At 37.8% G+C, this 26,604-nt stretch overlaps 1 protein-coding gene across 6 annotated transcripts in view; it reads left to right on the plus strand.

Annotated features, from left to right (window-relative positions):
- Positions 1 to 232: 232 nt before the first annotated feature.
- Positions 233 to 26,604, plus strand: part of LOC121871842 (85/88 kDa calcium-independent phospholipase A2-like) — a 43,699-nt gene continuing 17,327 nt past the window's right edge. For 3 of the 6 annotated variants that reach the window (XM_042374377.1, XM_042374380.1, XM_042374381.1), the window contains exons 1-13: positions 263 to 310; positions 3,289 to 3,365; positions 5,319 to 5,425; positions 8,876 to 9,039; positions 10,278 to 10,496; positions 11,148 to 11,325; positions 14,028 to 14,249; positions 15,591 to 15,716; positions 17,297 to 17,425; positions 18,209 to 18,360; positions 21,042 to 21,188; positions 23,059 to 23,276; positions 25,896 to 26,132. In XM_042374377.1, the coding sequence (XP_042230311.1) occupies positions 5,366 to 5,425; positions 8,876 to 9,039; positions 10,278 to 10,496; positions 11,148 to 11,325; positions 14,028 to 14,249; positions 15,591 to 15,716; positions 17,297 to 17,425; positions 18,209 to 18,360; positions 21,042 to 21,188; positions 23,059 to 23,276; positions 25,896 to 26,132 (1,852 nt within the window). In that variant the 5' untranslated portion in view covers positions 263 to 310; positions 3,289 to 3,365; positions 5,319 to 5,365. Of the gene's footprint in view, positions 311 to 3,288; positions 3,366 to 5,318; positions 5,426 to 8,875; positions 9,040 to 10,277; positions 10,497 to 11,147; positions 11,326 to 14,027; positions 14,250 to 15,590; positions 15,717 to 17,296; positions 17,426 to 18,208; positions 18,361 to 21,041; positions 21,189 to 23,058; positions 23,277 to 25,895; positions 26,133 to 26,604 lie in introns of all 6 variants that reach the window. The other 3 variants (XM_042374379.1, XM_042374382.1, XM_042374378.1) reach the window with 2 other exon arrangements.

The raw sequence follows: 26,604 nt of genomic DNA on the forward strand, positions 1-26,604 counted from the left end.
TGTACCCGGTATAAAATTTGGGAGATACTCCATTAATATTAATTTGCACAATAAATGATATGAAGTCATTTTTGTTATAGTCTTTGTGTCTAATATTAACAACTGGAAACCTGCGAGAGCCAACGGACCAATAGTAATTTTTCTGGATAATTATTTAATAATTTCTTTACATAAATGGTTAAATTAAAGTTTTCAAATACATTTATATTCTGTAGGTTGATTTAGTAAAGTAGTTTATTTATTGTATGTATGGTAGTGTTTAGTGTAGTCGTCTGCTGAAGAGTTGGTGATGGCAGAGTGAACTACACAGGTGAGTCACTCTGTTATTATGCCCATTCATGGTCTTATAAATACAGTATTACTATTAACAAGATCATATATAAACCTCTCATATATATATAAATATGGGTATATTTTTACAAGTGGACAACCAGGGATTTTTTTGTTGAGTAATATGTTTTTCTGATGGTTTATGTTTTTCACCCCCTGGATCCCTTAGTTGTTCACTTGTAAAAATATACCTACCTATATATATACAGTATTTATATATATGGTCAATTTATAGTATCACACCAGTCTTTATTTGATATTAATAAACAATTTTCCTATGGTTTTTGATGAGTTTCGAACGAATTTGATATCCATTAACTCCGGGAATCACTTGTTTTATTAGATAACCCCCCCACCTACCCCCCCTCCACCCAACAATAATAATGAAAAAAAAATTGAATTTTTTCTTTTCGAATAAATTCAATAAATAAAATACTAACCAACCAACAAAACTTAATCTAACCTGACCTGACCTGACCTGACCTGACCTGACCTGACCTAACCTAACCAAACCTAACCTTACCTAACCCCCCATTCCTTATGCCCCCACATCTTCCCTTAATCTTAAAACCATTGTGACACTGCCAAATGTGCTGTTCTTCACGCAGTGTACAGTACACTGCTTATTACGGGTCCGACTAATTACCCAAATGTAGCCGCAATTAAGTCAAATAATGGTCCTACAAGAATAAATCGGACTGCCAATCACTTCTCGACTAGTATTTGGTGTCACGAAGTCACAAAAAATTGGTAAACTTAATTTAATCTGAGTTAATAGATCGAGTGCATGTACCGTACCTAACCTAACACAACACAACACAACTCAGATTAAATTAAGTTTTCCAATTTTTTGTGACTTTATGACACCAAATAATAATCGAGAAGTGATTCACAGCCCGATTTACGCTTGTAGGACTATCATTTGACTTCATTGCGACTACATTTGGCTACATTTGGGTAATTACTCGCTCCCTTGGTACATGCACGCGATCTATTAACTCAGATTAAAGTAAGTTTTCCAATTTTTTTTTACTTTGTGACACCAAATACTAGTCGAGAAGTGATTGGCAATCCGATTTATTCATGTAGGACCATTATTTGACTTAATTGCGGCTACATTTGGGTAATTAGTCGGACCGGTTATTACAGTTTGGACAAAGAACTATATTCGGTAATGCACCGTGTTTAAAAAAAAAATGCCTCTGGTGTAATTTTGCAATTGACGCAAAATAATTATTCTCACAATGTCGGCACAGCTCTTCCAACTCAAATCTCCGCTCCCGACCTACCCACTTATTGCCAAACAAATATATTTATGAAAAAGGAAGGACAGCTTGAGCCAGGGTGTTTAAGACCTAACCTAACCTAACCATGGTCCAAACGTTCGCTTACCGAATGGCACGGCACTCGACCTCTTGACGTCACACCATACGAAATGTCAAAGTTGAGTTATGACCACTAGGCATATGGTGTCAAGCATCCATTTCGTCACTGCTATTATTCCGCAAACATTAACTTACAAGCCCTTAACTAGGGTGGTGATATTCTAGTACAGTACATAGATAATGGAGTTAATTGTTATTTCTTGAAAATATCTAATATGACCAGGTTAGGTTATTTTAGATATCTTATGCTGGTGTTTGTGGAATAATTACTAAAATAACTTGACAGTGTCAGGTAAGGTTAGGTTATTTAATTATCTGATGCTGATGTAGTGATATCCCCGTTAGCCGGAATAATTGCTGCAGATCTCTACCGGGGATGAGAGATTTCCGGGTAACGAGACAACTCTTTAAAACCTGAAAAAATCCCACATTCCCATAATATTTCTGGCTAATGGGAAAAGATTCCAAGAATCTAAACATTATTTTATCCTCGGAATTTGCTCCCAGACCTGGGGAAAAAATAATGAGAGTTCTGTAATTTTCTCATAATTTTCAAGAATTACGCATTAGTTCATCCTTGGAATTTGCTTTCCTACTCAGAAAAAAATGGAGGGAAGGGAAGAGATTTTCTGGAATTTTCTTGGAAACTGTACCCCAGTTTTAGCATAGGAAACTCATTCACAGACCCTTGAGAAAATTTTCCAGGAAAATTCCGAGCGAATTTCAATTCTGGGTATTGGAGACTTCCGGCTAATGGGGATTTCCATGAACGGAGATACAGTATTACTTACTGTAATTACGGATATAACTTAACTGTTGGAATATGTTAGATTATTTTAATTATCTTATGTCAGATAAGGTTGGGTTGGGTGTTTGTGGATTAATTAGGAAAATAACTTAACTGTCAGATAAAGTTAGGTTAGATTAGGGTGAGGGGTGTCATCTACTCTTGTAATTAGTTTTAAAATGTTAAAGGAAGATCGTGGTGACTGTATCTACAATAATTAGTTATCTAAAACAAATACAGGACTGAAAACAGCTTAACTGTTAGTTCATTTATTAAAGGAAATGTATTACAAATTACAGTGAAACCTCTATTTAACGGACTATATGGAGAGGAAAGTCCATTATATTGAGATTCCGTCAGATGTGAAACCTCTCATCTAACAGATTGTATGGAGAGTGAAGTCTGTTATATGAAGGTTTCGTTGTGTCATCACAATTGGCCTTTAAGTAACTCATGATCCAGCTTTGTTGACAACACTGTAGTATACAGTACTTTATATCAAGAGTTACAGACCTTCTTAAGTTCAGACTTTTTTTTATCGTTCTCATTATATTTTACATTTTGTATTGCATTGAAAAAAATAAGTCTCGTTTGGTACTCCAACTCTGTTTAAGTAATTATCTCCAGGAACAATGCTGTTGTATTTTATTTATTATGAAAGAGCTCTTGGAAAAAATAATTAAAAGTTGGTATGCTGTATTTAATGAAACCTATGAGAAAAAAGTATAAAAAATATATAGAACTACTGTATGGTAGTTTTGTGTAGTAATTACCAACTTATCTTAGGTACTATATCAAGATACAACTTACTGTATTGAAAAAAAATGGACGAACTTGAAGACGTCTTGGACGCTCGTATTGAGGTCAGTGTCACCCACAGATTAGTTATAGAAAGTATATAGCTTTTCCCTGACATTCTGACATTATAAACACACTATTGGTTCTTAAGAAGTCATAAATACAACTATAAATACCTCTGACTTTGTTTAAATAGTGTATTATTGTTGCTGTGATGAACCTAAAGAATTGGCCTATTAACTTAAGTGGAGATAGCCACCCAAGGTGTACAATGAGCTTTGTAGTTTATTGCATTGATGCAGATTTAGCAATAGTATTTAAAAAGTAAATAATTTATTTAAACTGTGGGTGACTTGTGTTACATATATCCTGGTTATTATTTTACCCTTAGAGGGTTACCTTGGACTTTGTGAGTAATATTAAGGGTAAAATATGCCTATATACCCTTCCTTGGCCCTAAGTGAGTAATATTAAGGGTAATATATGCCTATATACCCTTCTCTTCCTCGAAGGGTATACTGTACAGTATATATATACATGTATATACTGTACACACACACACACAATGTCATCAATGTCTTCATCAAATTCACTCTCTCTCTCTGTTGGTCTTCCTCGACTGGCCGGCGTTGCGAAAGAAAGCGAGTGATGAGTGACTGCTGCCGGGCATTTACTCGCTTGTTGTACTGCTTCTGGCATTTTCTTGAAATATATTCTACAAATCCAATAATTTGCTCCCTTTCACCTGATTAACTCTCAATGTCTTGGATCATCTCTTGAAGGCTGGTACAAACACCCAATAAGAGTGACAGCTTCTGTGTCGTCACTTTCCTCTGATTGGTCTCCCCTGCATTACTCGCTGCATCACCACCTTCTTCATCCTCCGGGAGATCCTCGACGTCATTTGTGTTACCTACTTGCATCGGTTCTTCTAAATCTTCCCAAGTCACTTCTTGAAATCCTGGGGCTGGGATACTGTTTCCAATACTTGGTTCATTAACTCTGCTGGCTGCTGTCTCTTCGTCTCGGCAGACTTGAGTTGTGGCACGAGTGCCGACCAGGCATGCCTAACGGTTGCTTTTGTAGTATTTCCCCCAGGCTCTTACAAAGAAATTGACTGCCTGGCGAATGTTATAAATTTTCCAGAAGGCAGTAACAGTCATTTTCTTCACTTCTTCTTGCTTATCAGTTTCCTTCCTCATCTTGTCATGGACACATTTGCAGTACAGCAAGTTTACATTTGTTTACACACTAAATTGTTTAGGATCATGGTACCTCCAAAATGTTCTGCACATAATATAAAATTTACAGTGTGATATCTCCAATTATTTGCTTACTACGTATAAAAATTGTTTAGGATCATGGTACAGTCTAACCTTAGATTCATTCATATCAGTTTCATGTTCTGGTTGGTACTGAGACAGTTTCAAACATCTGTAGCAGGCAGTGCAGCAATAGTTGACTGGGAGAGTTAACGAACTTTTGGGTGAGACTGTGCCTCCAAAATGTTCTGCAAGTGCATTTTTTTGCAATTGAAGAACCCCCTCATTAAAAAATTAAGTTGCAAATACTTGGACAAATTGAAAGTAGCAAAGGATCCTGAGTGTTTGGCTGTGTAGCTACTTAACATGTGTAGGTCAAGTGTGAGTGTATGTGTGCTTAGTTTGGAGGTATTTGGACAATGCGGAAAGCTATAATTGCCAAGTTTTTCATCCATGCTAATTAGCTATGTGAATCAGTTTGTGGACTAGCTTGTGATTCAGCATGTACAGTGAAACCTCTATTTAACTGACTATATAGGGGTAGGAGAGACTTTGATATAGAGGATCATTTCAATGTGAAACCTATTATCTAACGAACTACAGTATATAGAAATGGAAGTTATTTATATCGAAAGTCCGTTCGATGTAAACCCCCTCCTATCTAACGAATTATATATAGAGAGAAGTGCATTATATGGAGGAGTCACTGTACAGTACAGAACAGTATATCAAGTTGTTTGTCTCACCAACTTTCAGCTGATATCTGATGAGGCGGTGGTCACGAGGAAAGCCTCCAGGACAGGATGTCTCAGTTCTTTGGGAAGCTGGCAAGGGGCCTAGGCTGGGGCCCGCAACCAACAAAGGTTAGTAACAATAATTGATATTTTAGTCAATTTGATCACCAAGGATAGCCAACAAAGCCATGAGATGCTTAATTCTAGTAGAGTCCTTATGCTAACAGCATCATGGTGGTCTTAGGGGGGTCAGGCAGTCACCCATCCAAGTACTACTAACCTAACCCAATTTTGCTTAACTTTGCTGCTCAGAAAATAAGTGATGTTTTGAATTAGTGTTTGTTACATGTTAACATTAAATTTAATGTTTCTAATTCCTCTTTTATAATTTATTTATGAAATTTAGCAGCTATTTATGACTTACGGGTGTGATCCATGCCACTAGTTATCCTCAGGCAGCACCAAACAGCCAGTGCCAGAATATGTTTTCTGTGGAAAGCTGTCCAGTAATTATAATCTCAATCCATGCTTGGTGGTTTAAATATACAGTACAGTACATTAGTCACAATGGAAAGTATGACAAACATGGACAGCTGGAACTAATTAATTTTACCTTCTCTCTGCAACCTTCCTGGAAATAAACATCTGACAGCTTTGTCAGTCCTTAGTGAAGTTGCCTTACTGTTTATTTGTTGTTGTTCTTTACCTGCACAAAGGAAACTACAGTATACTCCTACATGCACCATGTACTGTACCTACATTGTCTATATTCATGCTGAACTTTATACCTGTGTAGTTTATAAAAATACTTATCAAATTGTAAACTTGTATGACAACTTCACTGAATAAATATACAGTACTCTCAATTTAATGGAAGCCGATATAATGAACTCTCGATATAGCGGAAGGCACTTTTCCGTTATTTTTCACTCGATTTAATGAATTAGTTCGCTAAATTGAGATTAATTCCATAAATATGCTCACCCCTACGGAGACACCTCAGACACATGATACCTACTTCAGCCCATGGCGAATGTACTAAATGTAAAATCGATAAATAATTATATAAAAAACACCATATAAGATGCACCCTTTATTTTAGCTGGGAGTATTTAGGAAACTGTTACCACTAACATACGTGATAAAACCACACAGGAAGAGGGAAACACTGGAGCACCTTAGCTTTTGCCTTTATTCAAGACATCTTCAGAGGCAACTGAATTTACAAGGACTGAGAGAAGCTTACCGTATATACAATGAGTGACCTTACATAACAACAGGTCAGGTAAAAAAAATGAGACCCATTAATCATCTACCCTACATCCACCTCAAATGCTCTCAAATTATTTTCACCTTAGGCCAGTTATTATTCATTAATTAATACCACAACATCACACACACAACATCTAGAGTTTAAAGTCTTGTGTGAGACACTGTGAGTTGGTGAGGGGGAGCAGGGGGCAGGGATGGAGGGAGGGAACAGGGAGAGCAGCATGCTGGTGTATGTGATAATATAAACAAAATTAAACACTATAGAAAAAAATACTATAAATAATTTGACATAAAAATTACATGACAAAGCCAAATACTGTACTTAGGCAATTTTTTCACCCAAGCCTCTCCACTGAGGGGAGGCTGGGTAGGCTTACACACCTCCTGTACACAATCTCTCTCTCAAGTAGATCTACAATAGAAACATGGGTAAGATAAATCTTGATAAAACCACACAGGAAAAGGGAAACACTGGAGCACCTTAGCTTTCGTATACAGTGGTCCCTCGGTTAACGAGCACAATCCGTTCCAGCAGGTTGCTCGTTAACTGAAAATCTCGTTAACCGATACCATTGTTTCAATGGGTTTTTGGGTAATTGGTTCCAGCTCACCGAAAATTGCCTAAATTCAACAAAAATGGTAGAAAAGTTCACTTACTTTGAGGTGTGTATGTAGAAGGCTCCTGGATGATGATGATGATGTGAATTTGAAGTGGGAGGTGGAGGAGGAGAAGGGAGAAGAGAAGGAAGTGGAGGTGGAGGAGAAGCATTTTACTGCTTCTTGGAAGGTGAGTCACCTTCCCTGAAAATGTCAGGAACCTCTGGACTGACAGATTCTCCACCATGAACATCCTCTCTCCTTCTTGAAGTGGAAGGCTGAGGGATAGCATCTTGTTCCCTTTGCCTTTTACTGAAGAAAGTGTCAATTGTGGTCTGTGGGGCATCTGTTCCCATATTTATACTCAAATGCCTTACAATAAACGCCTATAGTAAGCTAAAGGACTAAACTTTATATATCTAGTGCAAACTATGGGATGTTTCTACTCAAATTAATTGCTATCTTGCAAGAATTCCAGCAATGCAAGTTATATTCTGCTAAGGCCTCACCATTTCCTCTAATATGTCATGGAAGTCACACATCCTCAACATTGCTAAAGCTGCCTCCCGAAAACTGGGAATGCTGTACGGATGACGTAGCTATTTCACTCCTGAGCAGTTGCTTCAAGTATATAAGGGATTCATTTGTCCTAACTTGGAGTACTGCTCTCATATCTGGGGTGGCTCTTCTTCTGTCCAACTATTAGATATGGTGGAATCAAAGGCATTTCATCTTATTAACTCTCCTTTAATTGATAATCTTCTTCCTTTTCTCTTCGCCACAATGTTGCTTCAGTCTCTCTCTTTTACAGGTACTTTAACGGGCATGTTCGTCGGATTTGGCATCCTGTATACCGCCGGCAAGGCCGTGGCCTCATAACACACGTCTTGCCCGCGGTGCCCATCGTTTCTCTGTGGATGTCGGTCGCACTAGAATAACCCATTATAGTACATCCTTCTTTCCTCACATAGCCACACTGTGGAATGCTCTGCATTCTTCTGTGTTTCCATACTCTTACAATCTCTCTCACTTAAAAAAGCTGGTTTCCGGCATCTTCGTGGCATAGATCAACATAATCTTTTTCTTCTCTATTTTTAATTTCCTTTTACTCTTACTTTTTCACCCCCTAGGCCTGTTGTGGGCCGATGACCTGTGCTTGGGTGGGCTATTCTCTATAAAAAAAAGGAAAGACAAAAAAGAAAAGATATCTGAACAACATTCTTATTAGACCTAATAATTTAGTTACTTGATTCAACTTCTTCTCACAATGACCCGAGTACTTCAGCTCATTGTAAACATACACACCTAGGCCCTTTTCACATTCAGTCTTTAATTAATAGTGTGTTGTCAAAGTAAGAGAAACAATTGAGACCCTGCAATTGTGTGTAAATGGGGCAAAAAGTCAAATAAGGAACCTGGGACTTGGTCACAATTTTCTTGATGCCATATGGCAGCAGGGTCTACCATTAGACAGCACATTATACTTCCATTATCTTTCCAGGCAGTAGAACCTTCCTGTTTGATAGCTGCCTAATACATGCTACTTGCCCCAATTTGTTCGTCACTTCAAATTATTTACAACCTCCTCCGTGGTCACTGATGTCACTATGAACTGTCTTAATTAAAGGCACAATACTGTACTAGACTCTCTGCTTAGCCTTTGGGTGGTCAGTCACAGCCATGTTATTATTATTATCTCTTTTTTCACAGGTAAACAATGTCAACTGGAATGACTACGCTAACAGAACCTTCACCTTTGTTGAGGGAACTTTCATAATTGTATCCCTGGCAGAAGATGACATCAAGGAAGACCCTAACCTTACATATGAACTTATAATTCACAAAGAAATTAATAATTCGAGGAATGCCTACAGGTAAGTTTGTTAAAAACTGCTTTACTGTATTTTTTTTATTATGGTTGTTATTAAAAATGTTTTGCTTACGCCTCTTTTTCGCTACCCGAAGGTAATATATGTTTATTCGAATGTTGTTCCGATCGAAAATTCAAATGGTACGTGTGGCACAGCCAGGGAGTCAGCTGAGGCGGTCGCTTTGTTGCTCCCCTTGTTCATTATTCACAATCACAGACAAAGATCTACAGTAACTTTTCCATGCATCATCAGAGTATTGAGCAACATGCTGTATTATACTCCACTTCCTAATTCTCATAATAATCCCAGTCACTCAGTATGCACATAAAACCACTTGTGTGCCATCATTTCTTGGTAAGACACCTTTATTTTCCTATTTCTATACTTGCTATAGCTTCTGTAGTCCTAAAGCCTTTATCACTGTTACTGAGTGTTTTTCAGCACCTCATCGCCTGTTACATTTAAAGTGATGGATGTGTGGGCTCTCATACCACTAAGGTTACTACTACCACAGTTACACTTACTGGTCACGTTTTTTCAGACATCTTCAGAGCAGGGTACATGTAAGTTAGTTTAAACTGGTAAAAGGTTGGCCGTACTACCATCACCACCATTATATTACCAATCTCCACAAACTTGCATGGGCTAACAGTGACTACCTCATGGCAGTTCTTCTAAGTCTCTTGCAGCCTCATCAGGTTTTTGCCTTCCCATGTCATTCTTGCCTCACCCCCCCACCCTTCCCTAGCTCTCCTTCCCTTTACATTCAAACTCCTACATTTTTTTACCTGGATAAATGCCTGGAATTTTATTATTGTTATCTATTATCCACCCTGAATAAGTCCCCTCCATCTTTTCAAATGTTCAAACATAACCAACTTATGGAGAACCTTCCCACTGTAGTACTGTACTCTTAAAATATTCAACCGCCATCTTAACTCTGAACAGGGTTTCCTATCACTGAACATCACATTTATCTCACAAATCTTACTTCATTTCACTCAAGTCTACAAATGTTGTTCTTTTTGACAGTATACAGTTATAGTAAAACTTCCATTTAGCAGACATCATTCTAATGGGTATTGTCCATTACATGGTGGTTCACATCTAGCGAACCTCAATATAACGAAGTACTCTCTCCCATATACTGTAGTCTGTTAAATTGAAGTCTCACTGTACGATGCATCATATTATTCTTCCTACTAAAAAAATTTAAACAATTTATCTGAATTGTTTTTCAGCCTTTTGAGGACGTGTACGGAAACAGAGGCCAAGGAAGCATACACGGCCTACAGCAAAATACTCCTCCCACTGGTGGACTCCTGTGGGAAGGAAGTCCTGTGTCATAACATGCTGCAGAAGATCCTCGACTTTCACCGAGAACACCCTTCCTGGCATGTGGCGCACATCACAACGCATTTTGCATTCCTGGAAGCTTTGAAGAATGAGGAAGTATTAAGGTATTTCATCTACTTTCCATTAGGTTGGATCAGGTATGGTTAGGTTGCTTAGGTTAGCTTATGTAAAGTTAGGTTAGGTCATCATTAACTGACAGTAGATATTCTGAGTAGACATAATGGAAGTAGACACAGTGCACATAAACCAGAAATAGTCCAGAATTATTTCAGCATTGTTACTGTTTTTCATCATTATCATTAAAGTACAGTATACATTAACTAACAGGACAGTCGTGACAGTTGCACTTATGTGAATGATTGTACAGACAGTCCCCAAGTTACAAACACCCGCACTTTCGAATTCCCATACTTATAAACACCCGAAAAACGTACGGGATCCCAATATGTACCGGTACATGCATCACAAAAATTTATATTTAAAATCCTATTTTTCACATTTTCACATTATATATATTGTTTAACATCACTTTATTTACATTATTAGTTATGTCTAGAATGTTTTTGCTGTTTTGTATGGGAAGGGTTGTGCTTTTACCTAGCCTGAACTATGGAATTAACATTGTTCCGACTTACGAACAGAGTCTAGGAAGGTAACCTATTTGTTACTCAGGGACTGCCTGTATTATATTAAGTGCTGTACATGATTGCCTGTGAGAAGCTGGTAATGGTTACAATGTTATGTTTTCATGACAGTTATCTGAATGTAGCAGAGGACAATGAAGGTCTCTATCCTCTAAACGTTGCTGTTGAGAATGAGAACGAGAAAGTTATCGGGGCATTGATAGCAGCAGGTGCAGCTCTGGATGTGGCAGACAAGAGTGGTAACACACCTTTACACATCGCCGCTACCAAATCTGTGGCAGTCATTCAGGTAACTGACTGTTTTCATTTATCCCTCTTGTGCATGATTCATGATAAAGTCTCTGAAAGAGAATGATTTTCTAGACTTACATGAATTTTATCAGTACCATTCTCTTCATTATAGTGTTGGCTACAAGATACAATATAATTTATATCGATGTAAAACATAGTAACAAAAAAAAAATTACCATTTGAGATTCATTTTTTTGCTATTTTCTCAAAACTATTGGGCATATCCGAAATCTGATTACTACTGCGTTGGAAAGCTCATAAAATTCCGCTTCTAGCAGTGTACAGTATAGTTCTTAAAATGTTGGCTCAGACAATTTTGAGCTCGGAGGTTGTGAACTTAATGGTGTGTATTTTTTCTCATGTGTATTGGAAGTGACAAAAAATAGCTTTATAATTTTATTATTCTTTTGGGGGGAGGGGGGGGGGCTTATGTTGCAGAGCAGTCAGTTACAAAGCCAAAGATACAGTATTGGTTTAAGCCAATAAAAATAAGCTTTGGGGGAAAATTGATTAAGCAAAAAAAATATTCACCGTGCTTTGTCTCGCTTGCCCTGGGGGCCTCAGAGACGTGATCTTGGAACTGGAAAACTTAAAACTTATCTCGTGCACGAGAGGGTTAAAGGGTTTTTTATAGTTGTGATGGTAATGTATCGTCGATGAAAAACTATCTTTACAAAATTGTGTTGACAATATAACGCAATGGACGAAGGATTTTAGCAATCCTACCGAGACAACAGGAATCACGGTGTTCATTTTGAAATTCATTGACCCCCCCCAAAGTGTAGATTGATTTTTCATTTAACTTATGGCTTAGGAAACAAGACGCAGTGAGTGCAGGAGTGTTTGCCTGGGGCATATACCTACTTCCCCCCGCGCCTCTCTCGACTTTATTTTTTACGGGGAATATACCACCCGGGCACAGGTCATTGACCCACAATGGGGCCTGGAGGCTTTTAAACAAATAGGCCTAACCAACCGAGTCGCCAGATGCACTGGTGACAAACTTCTCATTGTTCCACACTTACGATCGCCTCCCATACAATCTACACACCCATGCTCTTCTTATTTTATAGTTTATTATGTTTTCTTTACTTTTAAGTCTCATTAGAGTATTGAAATGACTTTTACACAACTTTTATACTTTCATTACATGTAACAACGGCAACATGCATTACCCTCTCCCTCCCTCCCTAAGGCGGGGCAGGAAGCGATAGAGACATTTAAATTGCCACTGTATGGGTACCCCTCTCACTCACCCCAATCCCCCTCTATCTACTCATCCTCCCCTTCCTCATCCCCCTACCCCTCCACCTACTCTTCTCTTTCCTCCTCCATTCTCACTCCTCCTTCCTCATTTTCCTTCTATTCCTCTCCACTTTTCATCCCTCCTCTCTACCTCTCTCTCACTCCCATTTATCACCCCCCTTCTTCTCCATCTCCTCCATTCACCTCTACCCTTCTCCTTGCCCTCCACCTCTCTCCTCTATTTCCCCTCTTTTCTCCCCACCTCACTCCCAACTCCCCCCTCCCTTTTTTCTCCCTATTTTTCTTCCATCTCCTCTCCCCCTCACCTCCCTAAATGGTTCTCTTCCCCTCTCATCCTCCCACCCAATCCTCTCCTTTCCACCTCACCTTCTCACCTGATCCTGATCCCCCACACACACCTATGTCCTTCATTTGTTCTTACTTTATAGTTTTATATTATATTTTCTATTTATAAACCACATTATAGTACACGTATATATATATAAACTTGTACTGTATGCATGATTTAATCGATTTTCAAGGGTAATTTTGACTACGTATTTTTGCCTTTACACCTCAGAACGTAACCCCCGTATAAGATGAGATAAGATTAAGGTGTAAATAAAGAAATATGATTCTGCATGTTGTCTAAAATACCATCTTTGATTCTGCCCAATGCTTCCTTTTGTTTTTAGTGTACAGTTTATTAATTATGTTAAATGCATTAGTTACAGCATCATTCTCAAGTGTAGTACTGTATCATCATCATCATCATCATGTGTATAAATGGTATGTTATACAGGTTGACAACCCTTTTTCCGAAAACAGAAAAGCTCTAAAAACCGAAAGTTTTTTGTGGGGCTTTTTTTCTTTTTTCTTTTTTTTCTTTTTTTTTAACAGGGATTAGCCCACCCAGGCACAGATCACTGACCCACATCGGGGCCTGGGGGGCGAAAATGTAATAGCAATAATAATTATAATAATAATAATTATTCATAGTAAATAAAAATTTTAATAAAAATAAACCAAAATAACATAATAATGATTACAATAATAATAATAATAATAATAATAATAATAACAATAATAAAATATAATAATAAAATTAATAATAATAACAATAATACTGTAATAATAAAATAATAATACAGTAAAGAAATACATGAATGAAAAAAAGATCAAAAGTGAGAAACACGACCTAGACCTATGAATTATTATTATTATTATTATAATTTTTATTATATTTTAGACCCCCAGGCCCCATGGTGGGTCAGTGATCTATGCCCGGGTGGGCTAATACACATAAAAAAAAAAAAAAAAACCTAACCATTCTGAAAACCGAAATGCCACTGGCCCCAAGGATTTCGGATAAAGGATTGTCAACCTGTAGAAATCTTCCCTCTCCCTCGTGCCTGTGAAGAAAAAAGTTTATTATAATGATTTTCTGTATTTCAGGCCCTCAAAGTCAAATATCATCATATATTGAACAAAAAGAACCACGCACAGGAGACTCCTCTACTTCTAGCAGCACAATGCAGCAAACTTGAAAATGTAAAATACCTCATACAGCTCGGAGCCAACGTGAACCACAAGGTAGAAGTGCCTGACATTGAGAACAATCAGTCATACTGGGAAAAAGTGGACAAGCTTGTGTTGTCAAAGGATATTAGCTCAAAGGTAAATACAGTAGATTGACATACAGTGAAACCTCCATACAATGAACTTATCTATACAGTATAGTATATAATCAGTGAAACGGGTGTTTCACATCTAATGGACCCTTGATATAATAGACTTTCCTCTCCATATTGTCTTTTAAATAGAGGTTTTACTGTACTGAAGCATGACTAATATACTATCTGGCAATACTAATATTTAATACGTCGCAGTGATGTTATTCATAATTCATTGGATATACTGTACTGTACAGTATTTAAATTAAAATGTGTTTGTGAAATCAGTTGTGTATATCTCTTATGGTAATGGAAAATAAAAGAGTTTTGAATAGTACAGTACTGTACTGTATGTACTGTACAGGCATTCCCAGACGCACAAAAAGGGTTCCCTTTCATAAGATGCATTTTCCTGTACATTTCCAATTTAATGAGATACATTCCTATGAAATAAATAATATGTCTTCCACAATATGTTGTAGAATGCCACAAAACATTTATGTTATTTACCTAGTGGCCATCCAGTAGAGGTGGCCATGCCGAGGGAAGGAGGCTAGCGATGTGTGTAGGATCTCTCTCTTGTTCTTCATAATTTTGTCAAGGGTTAATATTTTGAAGTGCAGTGCAGTACTGTTCTTGATTCCAGTGTTTATGTACACAATGATTCTAAACTAATATTAGACTGTAATAGTACCTACAGTACTTTATACCTGTACCTACCAGAAACCAGATGAGATTATGAACATCTATAAAATTATATTACTCTAGTATTATATTGGAGATCAGTCTTCTATGACAAAACACTTAGAGTTATTGTGTCATCCTTAATCCCAGAACTTTATTTACATGGTGCACGTTGCCATCAATCAGTCACACAAACAATCTCTTGCATTGCCGGCAATATCCACTCCTCCAAAATTTTGTTCACTTCCACGCGCACACTCTCTCTCTCATATATATATATATATATATATATATATATATATATATATATATATATATATATATATATATATATATATATATATATATATATATATATATATATATATATATATATATATATATATATATATATATATATATATATATATATATATATATATATATATATATATATATATATATATATATATATATATATATATATATATATATATATATATATATATATATATGAGAGAGAGAGAGAGAGAGAGAGAGAGAATGTCTGTACTTTATGCTAAATACAGTTGATAAAAGAGTATGCAGTTTTAATACATAAATATAATAATTAATTGACTTAAACATAAGTAAGTGCACTACTCCTCCGAGATGATCATACATGACTTATTTTATTTCACAGGACCTGCACAAAGGCGGAAGTTTATTGCATTGGGTTAAGACAAGAGAGCTAATGGACTTGTGTCTTGACATGGGCTGTGACTCAGACCTCAGGAACTCTCTCAACCAAACTCCATTACATGTTCTAGTAGGTGAAATGAAACTTTAATATATTTAAAACATGTTGAGGTCGGTTCGTAAGAACTTCGTTAACCGAATTTTTTTCGTTAACCGAATTGAAGATCCTTATGAAAGGCAGTTCGTTAATCGAAATTACGTTAACCGAGGTGTTCGTTAAACGAGGGGTCACTGTACTGTGCTTTATTACTATTGAATTTAACAAAATTTCTACCTCCCCATTAGGAGATGCTGCACAGATCCGCAATGATAGATGAAATGATATCAGCTCTAGAAACAGAGAATTAGGGGGGAATGGAAAAATGTGAAGAATAGCACAGTATAAGAGTAGAATCATCAGCGTAAGAATGGATAGAATTAGTTGTAATGTGAAGTAAATCATTGATAACAAGAAGGAAGAGAGTACAGGGTAGGTGAAAGAACAGAACCCTGTGGGACACCACTATTGGTAGAGAAAGAGCGAGAGATTCATCCCTCGACAAAAACTGCCATGGATCGGTTCTCAAGGAAGCTAGAAATTAGAGAACAAAGTGGGGGAGAGAAACCATAAGAGTGAAGTTTAGAAAGTAAAGACTTGTGCCATACCCTGTCAAATTCTTCGGAGATGTCAAGGGCCATGACAAAAGTTTCCCCATAATCCCTAAGAGAGGATGACCAAAGATGGGTGCAGTAGGAGAACAGATCACCAGTAGATCTCGCCTGGCGAAAGCCATACTTGTGATCCAACAAAAGAGAAAGGCATTCAAGGTGTATGTAGGACAATTATTTCTTTTACTTTTTTCACAATATGTATGTAGGATGGTGTGTGCATGTAACTGAGTAAAAATAAATAAAGTTAGGTATAGCGACCCGAAAATACAAGTTAAAAAACAACCATGACACCACAGCATTATATAATCACAAGTCTAGTATAAAAAAAGGTGGAAATAATAAAATAAAGTGGTATAAAATAAATTCAAGATGATATGTCTCCCAGGTCATGCGGAGATTGTGGTAACGTTGGATTTAAAACACTGGGGCTGGTTCCCATGGAAATGGAAATGCTACACAATAATTCCTACGATTCAGCTAACACGAGACTTGAGTTGCCACATTCTAACCATCTCACATGATTTTAGACCTCATTATCAAGCTTTTCAAGTAAAAACAAATAAACTTTTTTGTAACCAGAGGGAGGTAACTAGGTTTATTATAGAGAAACCACATAGGAATTAAAAAAATCTAATTGTATCTTGGCTTCTGCAGTGCATCAGTGACAGGGTACCAGATACATGTAGCTTCATAGGACAAACTGCTGTCTCTTGAGTCTTTAATTTTCAGATGACACACATTTAATTTCTGCAGATATTTTAGTGCTTGTTGCTAGGTTAGGTTAGGATTGGAGAAGCTTACTCTCCACATGCCCAAACCATATCGGCACCTACTGTACCTCTACACAAATCCTAACCTCTCGGTACCCATCCAGTTTCACTTCTAATTGACCCTCGATATAATGGAATTTCCTCATCATGTAGTCCGTTAAAATAGAGGTCTCACTGTATAGTTTTATTTAGTAATCTTTGTTTAACTTTGATTCCTCTGTATTTTCAGGTTTTAAGGAATAGAATACAGTGTATAGTGACGCTGTTGTGTCGGGGAGCCACAGCCAACTGTGCTGACTTGGAAGGTACCACCCCACTACACCTGGCAGCTGCCCAGTGCTCTACCACTTTAGTTCAGGTAACATCAACAAGGATTACTATAGTATTTTCTCATATTATAGTCAAAAGTGTTGTAAATAATTTATCTGTTGTAAATGTTCACTGAAAAATAAGAAATAAAATAGGGGCAATATTATAAGCATAATAGGATAATATGACATGGAAATTGAACATTATAATTCAAGTACAGAGTACAGTTAAAATAGGATACTGTACAGTCGACTACTAAAAGTCTGTTCACCTCTCCTCCTGAATCATGAACCCGAGCGATTCAGACTCATGAACCTGAAGCATTTATGGACAGAATATTGCATCACTTTACTTCTTTGGATTTATGAATCTGAATCTTTGTGGGGTTCTTAGTTAAGGGGGAGAGGCCAATGGACTTAGTAGTCGACTCTTCCTCTAAAATGAAAAAGAATAATAACATTATTATTTTTTGTTTTATTTTACAGCTAAATTTAAAATATGTTGTTTATTTCTCACCCATCTTGTACACATACTGTTAATATTAATATGCAATGATTATTGAAGACAGAATGTGGAAGAAATTAAGTTTTATCTATAGTTTTTAGTCATATTATAGTTCAGTATATCATAGAAAGTTATTCAGTATATTAAACAAGTGACTACATAATGGCATTTAACATACCACAGTATATGGACAGAAAGTCCATTATATTAAAGGTCCTTTAAATACGAAACCCCCATCAAATTGATTATATGGAGAGCAAAGTCTGTTATATGGAGGTTTCAGTGTATAACGAAGGGTTAAGTTTAATATGTCACCTTTCTCTTACAGGCGTTTATTGTGTTTAGAGGAGAAATCAATGCTGTGAACAATAAGGGGGAGACACCCAGACATTTGGCTGCCTCATGTAAATTGGACGACAAGATCAAAGCCTCGGAGAGAGACAGAGTTATTTATTTACTGCATACTGTTGGGGCGAAAAGGCAAGTTAGTTTTGTTACTTGTGACTATAGGTTTTTTTAATCTGATGGTACTAGACTAAGAAGCGCTGCCTTCCTCCAAAAATGTGAATTTGTTTGTGATTTCAACAGTAAATATTTTTATATACATTAAATTCAGCATTAAAATGAGCCAGAACTAGGTATCCTTAGCAGTTATATATGAATTTTTATTTGTCCATATATCAATATTATCGCATATTATACAGTATATGAGCCAATGGCCTGTAATAAGGGGTGAGGCTTGTACCATCAACTAAAAAAACTAGAAACTGGATGTTCTGGCAAAATGGTATAAATCCTTATTTTGCACTATTTGATTGTAATTTTACCTATTTTTATCTTAATAGGCCTATTTTGTTTATTCCCATTGCTATTTAATATCATTTTGCTATAAGAGAAACTTACTTGTTTTTTAAATCAGCATTAAGGTGTTTCAAAATAACATGTGACAAAATTATTATGAACACTGGAGGGATCCTACACAGGACACTGGCCGTACTTCCCTTGGCTTGGCCACCTCTGTTGGGTGGCTATTAGGCAACCAGGTATATAGTCTAGGCAAGTTTTGAGAATATTGTTACCGTATTTTATGGTATATAAGACGCAAGCTAATGAATACCCCTGATGCCGTCTCCAATAGGCTAAATTCCACCTAACTTAACTGCAGAATTAAAAATACAGGTACTCCTCGACTTATGACCTACTCGACTTACGACCACCCGGACATACGACCACCCGGCCTAACAGCCGGAATGCCTTGCAACACATGTCTCCATGCGTGACGAACAGTTGCTACAGACAGCTGATCCCATGCCTCCACCAAGAAGTCCACAGCTTTCTTGACGTTGAATGTTCTCCAGAATTGTTTTAAAAGTACTTCTTGCTCTGCCAACTGTTGATCCTCGTCGTCTTCGCTCTTGCTATCGGTGTTGGTGTCACTCAGGTTACGCAACTCTTCCTTGGTGTTGGTGTAGTCGATTCAGGAGCTTGAATTTTTTAGTAGAGAATGCAGCTTTTACATTACAGATTAACTCTTGGTCCATGGGCTGTAATATAGTAATATAGACGTAGTGTTGGGAGAAAGGAAGACCACTTTTACGTTGGGGTGACGATCTAACAGTAGGGGCGAGTGTCCTGGTGCGTTGTCCAGCAGCAACAAAATCTTGAATGGCACATTCTGTTGCTCACAGAATTTCTTCACATCGGGAACGAAACGGTCATCAAACCAGGAGAGGGACAGTGTAGAGAACATCCACGTCTTACGTGCGGTTAGCCAGTGGACATTTAGCTTGGTCATGTCCATGCTCTTGTAGGCGTGCGGCTTGCGTGCTGTGTGGATCACCGATAACTTGAGCTTACAGGTACCGGAGGCATTGGTGGTAAACAGGACAGTGATGCGCTCCTTCTGCAACTTCCGGCCCCGACACTTGCTGGCATTCTTCACAACGAAGGTTTTGGAAGGTAGTTTTTTCCAAAAAAGACCAGATTCGTCCATGTTAAACACCTGGTCGTCGGTGTACTGTCCTTCCTCCATAATCTCACGTAAAAATGGAGGAAATTCCCTAGCCGCAACACGGTCAGCACTAGCTTCTTCACCACCAATGTTTATATTGGTGATCTTGTTCCGCATCTTAAACTTCTGTAACCACCCAGAGGAAGCATTAAAGGGTTTGGGCTCTGTAATTCCCATCTTTCGTGACACTGCAGCATACAGTTCACGTGCGTACTCCTTAACTGAGCGCGTGTCCACCGCCATGTTCCGTCGCGCCTGACGCACCAAGTAGCTCACAAGTAATTTCTCCGTCTTGAGAAGCACTTGGTTGTGGCAATACTTGATCATAGAAGCACCTGTAGACTTTGTGATGTTCATGTGCTCCTTTATCTTGGCTGCATCCTTCTTAATTGTCCTGATCGTAGACTCGTTAACACCATGCTGGCGCGTGAGATCAACCTGTCTTGTTCCTTTCTTCAACTCTTGTATGATCTTATACTTAATTTCGTAGCTTAAGGAACGTCGTGTCTTCTTTGGCTTAGGGCGGCTGGGTCCAGGTAAGGAAAGGTTTCTCTCTGGGGGCGGTGGTCCGGCGGAAGCCATTTTACAGAACAATGGATTCACGTATACACGGTGTGGCCTGGAGGGATGAAACTGCCGCGGCTAGGTCAAGCGTCGTCTTTCCTCCCTCCCTCCCGCGGGTGGACACGTCATATTACTTTAAACCAATCACAGCTAGCAGCGGAGGGAGGAAAGGATGCATGGCCCAATCACAGTCCGATACGTCATATGACGTCACTGATAACGCAACAAAGACACACACTGCGCAACCTACTCGCGCCACTTACACAACATGGCGGGTGAGGGCGGGAGAGATGGCGGGAGGTTTGGATCCAAAAATGGCGCGGCTCGCCAGCCGCTCTCCGCGTAAAGGGGTACACGCACCGCGGAAAGTTAGCATTCCGGTTTTGGCAGGGTACCGCGTAAATGTGGAAACGCGTAAAGCGAGGGTTGACTGTACTGTATCCATCACTTTTTTGAAAGATTTTAATGTACCTTATTGAAAGGATTTAAACAATACTTTATTGAAAAGGTTTACTGTAATCTTAATTACATAAACTGTCCCAGTAATTATTATTATTTGTTTATGGATTCATTTTTATATTTACAGATGTCAAGTTACGTTATCTGCCTGTTCTGATGGATGTCTGGATGAGGGTAATTTTAATGGTGTTCCTCTCTATGAAAAACCTCTACTTCGGTCGCGCTGGATTATGGATGAACAACTCTCAAGTGCACAGATAGCAGAGTCTATTCGGCAAGTACTTGGACGGTGTGTTTTTTGTGAATGTAGGAGATTCTGGCCAGGGTGGTTAGGACTTAACCTTTTACCTAGCCTAACTGTAGCCCAAATGTTTGCTCTGTTTTATGTATGTATGACTTGTTTCACAGTACAGTACAGTCTGCACGAACATCATAATTATATTATAATTTATTCAGTAAAATTTACTTACAGGTTTAGAAATGGATAAGCATGTATATAAACTATACAGGTATACAATTCACCATGAATATAGACAATGTAGGTACTACAGTACAGTGTACAGTGCATAAGCCACGGAAGTAGAGTGCAGTATACGATCATTTTACCGCCGATCATTTATCGACCCAGGGTTTTACCTTAAATTGGCGGGCAAGTGATGGTTATGACCGCACAGTGTCTCACTCTCCATTGTCATATGCTGATCTAGGATACTCGCTTTCATCTGGTAGTGTACTATCGCATGCAGTAGGATCTTGAGTTTTGCCACTCATTGGTACTGGTTTAGCCTCACAAATTACAATTCAGAACTCCCTGGAAAAATTGGCTCCTGCAGTACTGACCCAACAACCTCCCCAACGGCTTCAATTTTATGGTAAATCCAATGTCATCAGCCTTATTTAGTCTACAGTGCATTTCCTTTTATCCAAATTCCACCCGCCACTTCTCCTGGGCTATGCATCCAAACGTAGCTTCTCACATCTGTCCGGGCTGAGGTTTGAACCCTTGACATATTGGTGAGAGTTACGTGCGTTACTGCTGTACCACCAACACCCCTGAACAAATTATGTTGAACCACTGTGAAAAATGTATGATAATTTAACTCAAAATGCATACGAAGAGTAATTCCTAGACTGGACCTTGAGTTTGACCACCATATATTCCATCGCTGATGTCACACACGACCACATGGAGGGTGAGTCAGCTGTTCAGTCCACACACTTTAATGTATGGTAATATATTACTTTATATAGGTTGGCTTGGCAAATTAATATTATTCACACACACACACATCATTTTTATCATCTGTTAAGTTTTCAATTTTTATTTGCACCATTTTATTGAGTTATTTGGTAGATATACTACTGTAAGTGAAATAAAAAATGTGGCAACTTTGCAGTGGGTGGCCAGCCAGCCAGCCACGAGGACTGTGATTGGAGAAATTAATTTGCTTATGCTGTACATAAATGTTTATGGCATTTGATGCAGCTACTGTATTTATTATAAATACCAAAATTTCAAGTGTATCAAGTGTCATAAATATTTGTAAGCAGGGTAATTGGGCACACCTGTATATGCCTGAATGGTATTATGGTTAGCCACAAAACAATCAGGGATAGAATGATAGTGGTGGTGATATACAACCCTTGCATATAGTTGTGTTAGAAGCTCTTTATCTCAATTTTTTCTCCTGGGAGGACCCCAACCATGCATATGGTTTAACCATGCAAGTGAACCGCCATTCAAGCATGGTAAAATGATTGTCTACTGTGTACAGAGACAGTGCAGGTAACAACAATGGTAAACAGTTAGACAGCTTGACCAAGGTTAGCTGACAAAGCTGGCAAAGGTGTTTATTTTCTATGTTCAACTTAATTTGTGAAGAAGTACTAAGAGTTTTTTAATATGTTTCATATTAGTATCTCACAGTAATGGAAATCTCTAATAACTGGAATTGAGATTGTGTTCTGATATTATTCTGGCAATGTGTCTCATTTTCTAGTACTGTACCATCTTTGTCTTACTGTAGCACAACTTTCGATGCGATTTTCTTGCAGTTTTTAAAAATGTCACTTCTCCCATCATGGTGCTGGGTTGCACATATATACTGTATACAGTGGATAATTATTTTATATATCTTCTTCAGGTGGCAAGTAACCAACTGCAGCAACTCACAGCGAACGGGCCGAGTACTTTGTCTGGACGGCGGAGGAATCAAAGGGCTGGTGATGACACAGATGTTATTTGTCATTCAAGAGATGTTGGGCAAACCCATTAGGGAGTGTTTTGACTGGATATCGGGCACTAGCACAGGCGGCTTCCTGGCTCTTATGCTGTGTTCAGGTGAGAGCTTACAGGCAGCAGGTGAGTGAGTGAGTGAGAAGTTAGGTTACAAGCAGTAGATGAATGAGTGAGAGGTTAGGTTAGGTAAAGATGGGTTAGGTTAGGTTGGCTTGGTTTGGTTTAGGTATTGGTGAGGTTAGGTGAGGTTAGGTTAGGTTAGGTGAGATGAGATGAGATGAGATGAGATGAGGTGAGGTGAGGTGAGGTGAGGTGAGGTGAGGTGAGAGTATATGAGCAGCAGATAAGTGAGTGAGAGGTTAGGTTTGGTGAGGTTAGGTTGGCTTTGGTTAGGTAAAGATAGGTTAGGTTAGATAAAGATAGGTTAGGTTAAGATAGGTTAGGTTCGGTAAAGATAGGTTAGGTGAGAGGTTACAGATAGTAAACCAGGCTGTTACACACTCTTTCTGTTTATGTCTGTCTACATACCTGTCTGTCTTTATATCTGTCTATCTGTCCTGTTCACATATCTGTCTGTCTGTCTTGTTCACATATCTGTCTGTCTGTCCTGTTCACATATCTGTCTGTCTGTCCTGTTTACATATCTGTCTGTCTGTCCTGTTCACATATCTGTCTGTCTGTCTGTTCACATATCTGTCTGTCTGTCCTGTTACATATCTGTCTGTCTGTCCTGTTCACATATTGGTCTGTCTGTCTGTCTGTCCTGTTCATATATCTGTCTGTCTGTCTGTCCTGTTCACATATTGGTCTGTCTGTCCATCCTTCTGTTCATATATCTCTGTCCTGTTCATATATCTGTCTGTTTGTTCTTTTGTTCCCATATTTGTTTGTCCTGTTCATACAGTGGGGTATGCTATAACGAATCTAATTGGTTCTAGAACCTTGTTCGTTATAGCATTCGTTTGTTATAGGATTAATCCGTTCCAGGCCCCCAAATACAACCACTTAACACTGAAAAATATAATATAAAATTGTAAAAATTGTAAAAAAGTGCATAAATATGCATCTAAACCCCTGAAATAAAGAATATCATTAATATTTGTAATAATAAAACAATAAATTAGAAAAAAAAAAAATTAAATTATGTTCGTTGTAGGAGTTTCGTTCGTTATAGCATTCTCAATTTTATAGGTAAAACCGTTCGTTATAGGAATATTCGTAGTAGGATCTGTTCGTTATAGCATACCCCACTGTTATCTGTTTCACCTTCTGTTCATATATCAGTCTGTTTGTCCTTTTGTTTACATATGTCTGTCTGTCCTTCTGTTTGTAAATCTGTCTGTCTGACCTGTTTGGATATCAGTCTGTCTGACCTGTTTGGATATCTGTCTAGTATTATTTCACTTGTTGCAACTAAACGAATCGCAGAAATTTTATAGTTGTAATCAGTAATTTTGACAATTCTAAGACACTTTTCATCAATGGCATTTCTGGCACAAATTACATCTTAGCGAGATATTTAACATTTTATCGTGTATGTGGCGGTACACATCCAGAACATCAAACAACGGTGGAGGCCCCCCCCCCTGGTTAGGTTAGGTTAGGTTAGGTTTGGTTGGTTGGTTAGGTTAAATTCAAAACTGTTTTCCCTATGGTTTTTTATATGTTTTGAATAATTTTTACCTTGATTTTTATAGGAAATCTCTAGATTCGGAGATGGGGGGGGCTTATCTCAGAAACTACTGAAGGTCACATTCATTCATAACACATTAAAAATCGTAGTTGCAACTTCTATTTCATTTAGTGGTATGTGAAAAGTTACCATTTGTCTGTGTGGCCTGTTTGTTCATGTATCTGTCTGTCTGTCTGTCTGACCTTCTGTTTGCATATCTCTGTCTGTCCTGTTCACATATCTGTTTGTCTGTTCTTCTTTTCGTATATCTGTCTGTCCTTCTGTCAGTCTCGGTTTGTAGAGTATCTCCACTACACAAGGGTTAATAGTTCCTTCTCACACAAGTATTGACTGTAGATTGAGAGTGATGGTGTAGGAATTGTTGCTTAAGAGTTCAGTTCTCACACGAGCAAAAATGGTCAGGTTTTTATTCCTCTGAATTCACTATTTATTGTTTGTTTTTAATGTATTCATACGGTAACATCCCCATATAACGTGCTTCGATCTGACGGAATAACCAGTACATATACTGTACAGGTAGTCCGTCAGAAGAAAGTTCTTATATAATCCCAAGCCCAATCTAACCAAATTCCAACCTTCTCTCTTATAGTCCATTAAAATGAAGTCACATATTTGTACATCCACCACAAAAAGTTGTCTAATACTCTAAGGGTCATACAATAGCAAAACGAATAAGAAATCTGAACATCGGTCTCTGAGGAAGTTTTATTGTAAATTGTAATACTTCTTTACACCTGTAAATATTATAAAGACGAGCAACATATATTATTATGAAATATTGAGTCACTTTGCAATCAGGTACTCCAACCATTCTGAGATGACACGAGCTATGGTGCTCATTCTGAAATCTGTCGGCCTAGCTGTTTGAGAACTTTTTTGTGGCAGGTGTACATACAGTATTGTACAAACTTTTTTTTTCTTATTACAGGATGTTTTATTACTTTGAATTATTATTTTCTTTAACCTTGTAAGCTTATATCTGCGGCATATGGCCTAAGCTGTTGCATTTTCAGTGATGTTATGACCACAGTCAATCAATTTTTTCACAGGAAAATCTGTGCAAGATGTACAGTCACTGTATTATAACCTGAAGGAAAAGGTTTTTGTCGGTGGACGACCTTATGAGGCCGGACCTCTGGAGGAAATACTGATGAAGGAGTTTGGTGAAGACACAATGATGAGCAGCATCAAGTCTCCTCGTGTCATGGTGACGTCCACTCTGGCCGACAGACTTCCACCCGATTTACATCTATTCCGTAACTACGAGTCTCCGATGAGTGTCTTAGGTGAGTTTATGATTTATTATGTTAACATAAGGCGGGGTAACCGGAAGAGTTTTGTTTTAAAGTCCTGAAAATAACTTAGAATCTATAAAAGTAAATATCTCCAACTTGTTTAGATAATTGACCAACAGGCCTTAGCATTTTCCTACTTGGAATATGTAATTTTTTTAGACTTGCTTTTTGCAGTACTGTACAACATTGTTTAAAATTCTTAATTTTTTTTTAAATCTCTATTAAATGGAGTCAGTTTATTGACATTAAAAATGGCCTTTGAAAAAAACAAATATTGGACTTTAAAAAAAAAAAAACATTTCCAAGAGTGGCCCAGTTACCCCACCTTCTGTTATGAGTTATTTGCCTTATTTATCTTATTATTTTCTCTGTTACAGTGAAATATCTATATGATGGACTTCTCTCTCCGTTACATGGGGGTTTCTCATCTAATGAACCCTCGATATAACGGACTTTCATACCT

Source organism: Homarus americanus, unplaced genomic scaffold, assembly GCF_018991925.1.
Source record: "Homarus americanus isolate GMGI-L3 unplaced genomic scaffold, GMGI_Hamer_2.0 scaffold39675, whole genome shotgun sequence".
Lineage (NCBI taxonomy): Eukaryota > Metazoa > Arthropoda > Malacostraca > Decapoda > Nephropidae > Homarus > Homarus americanus.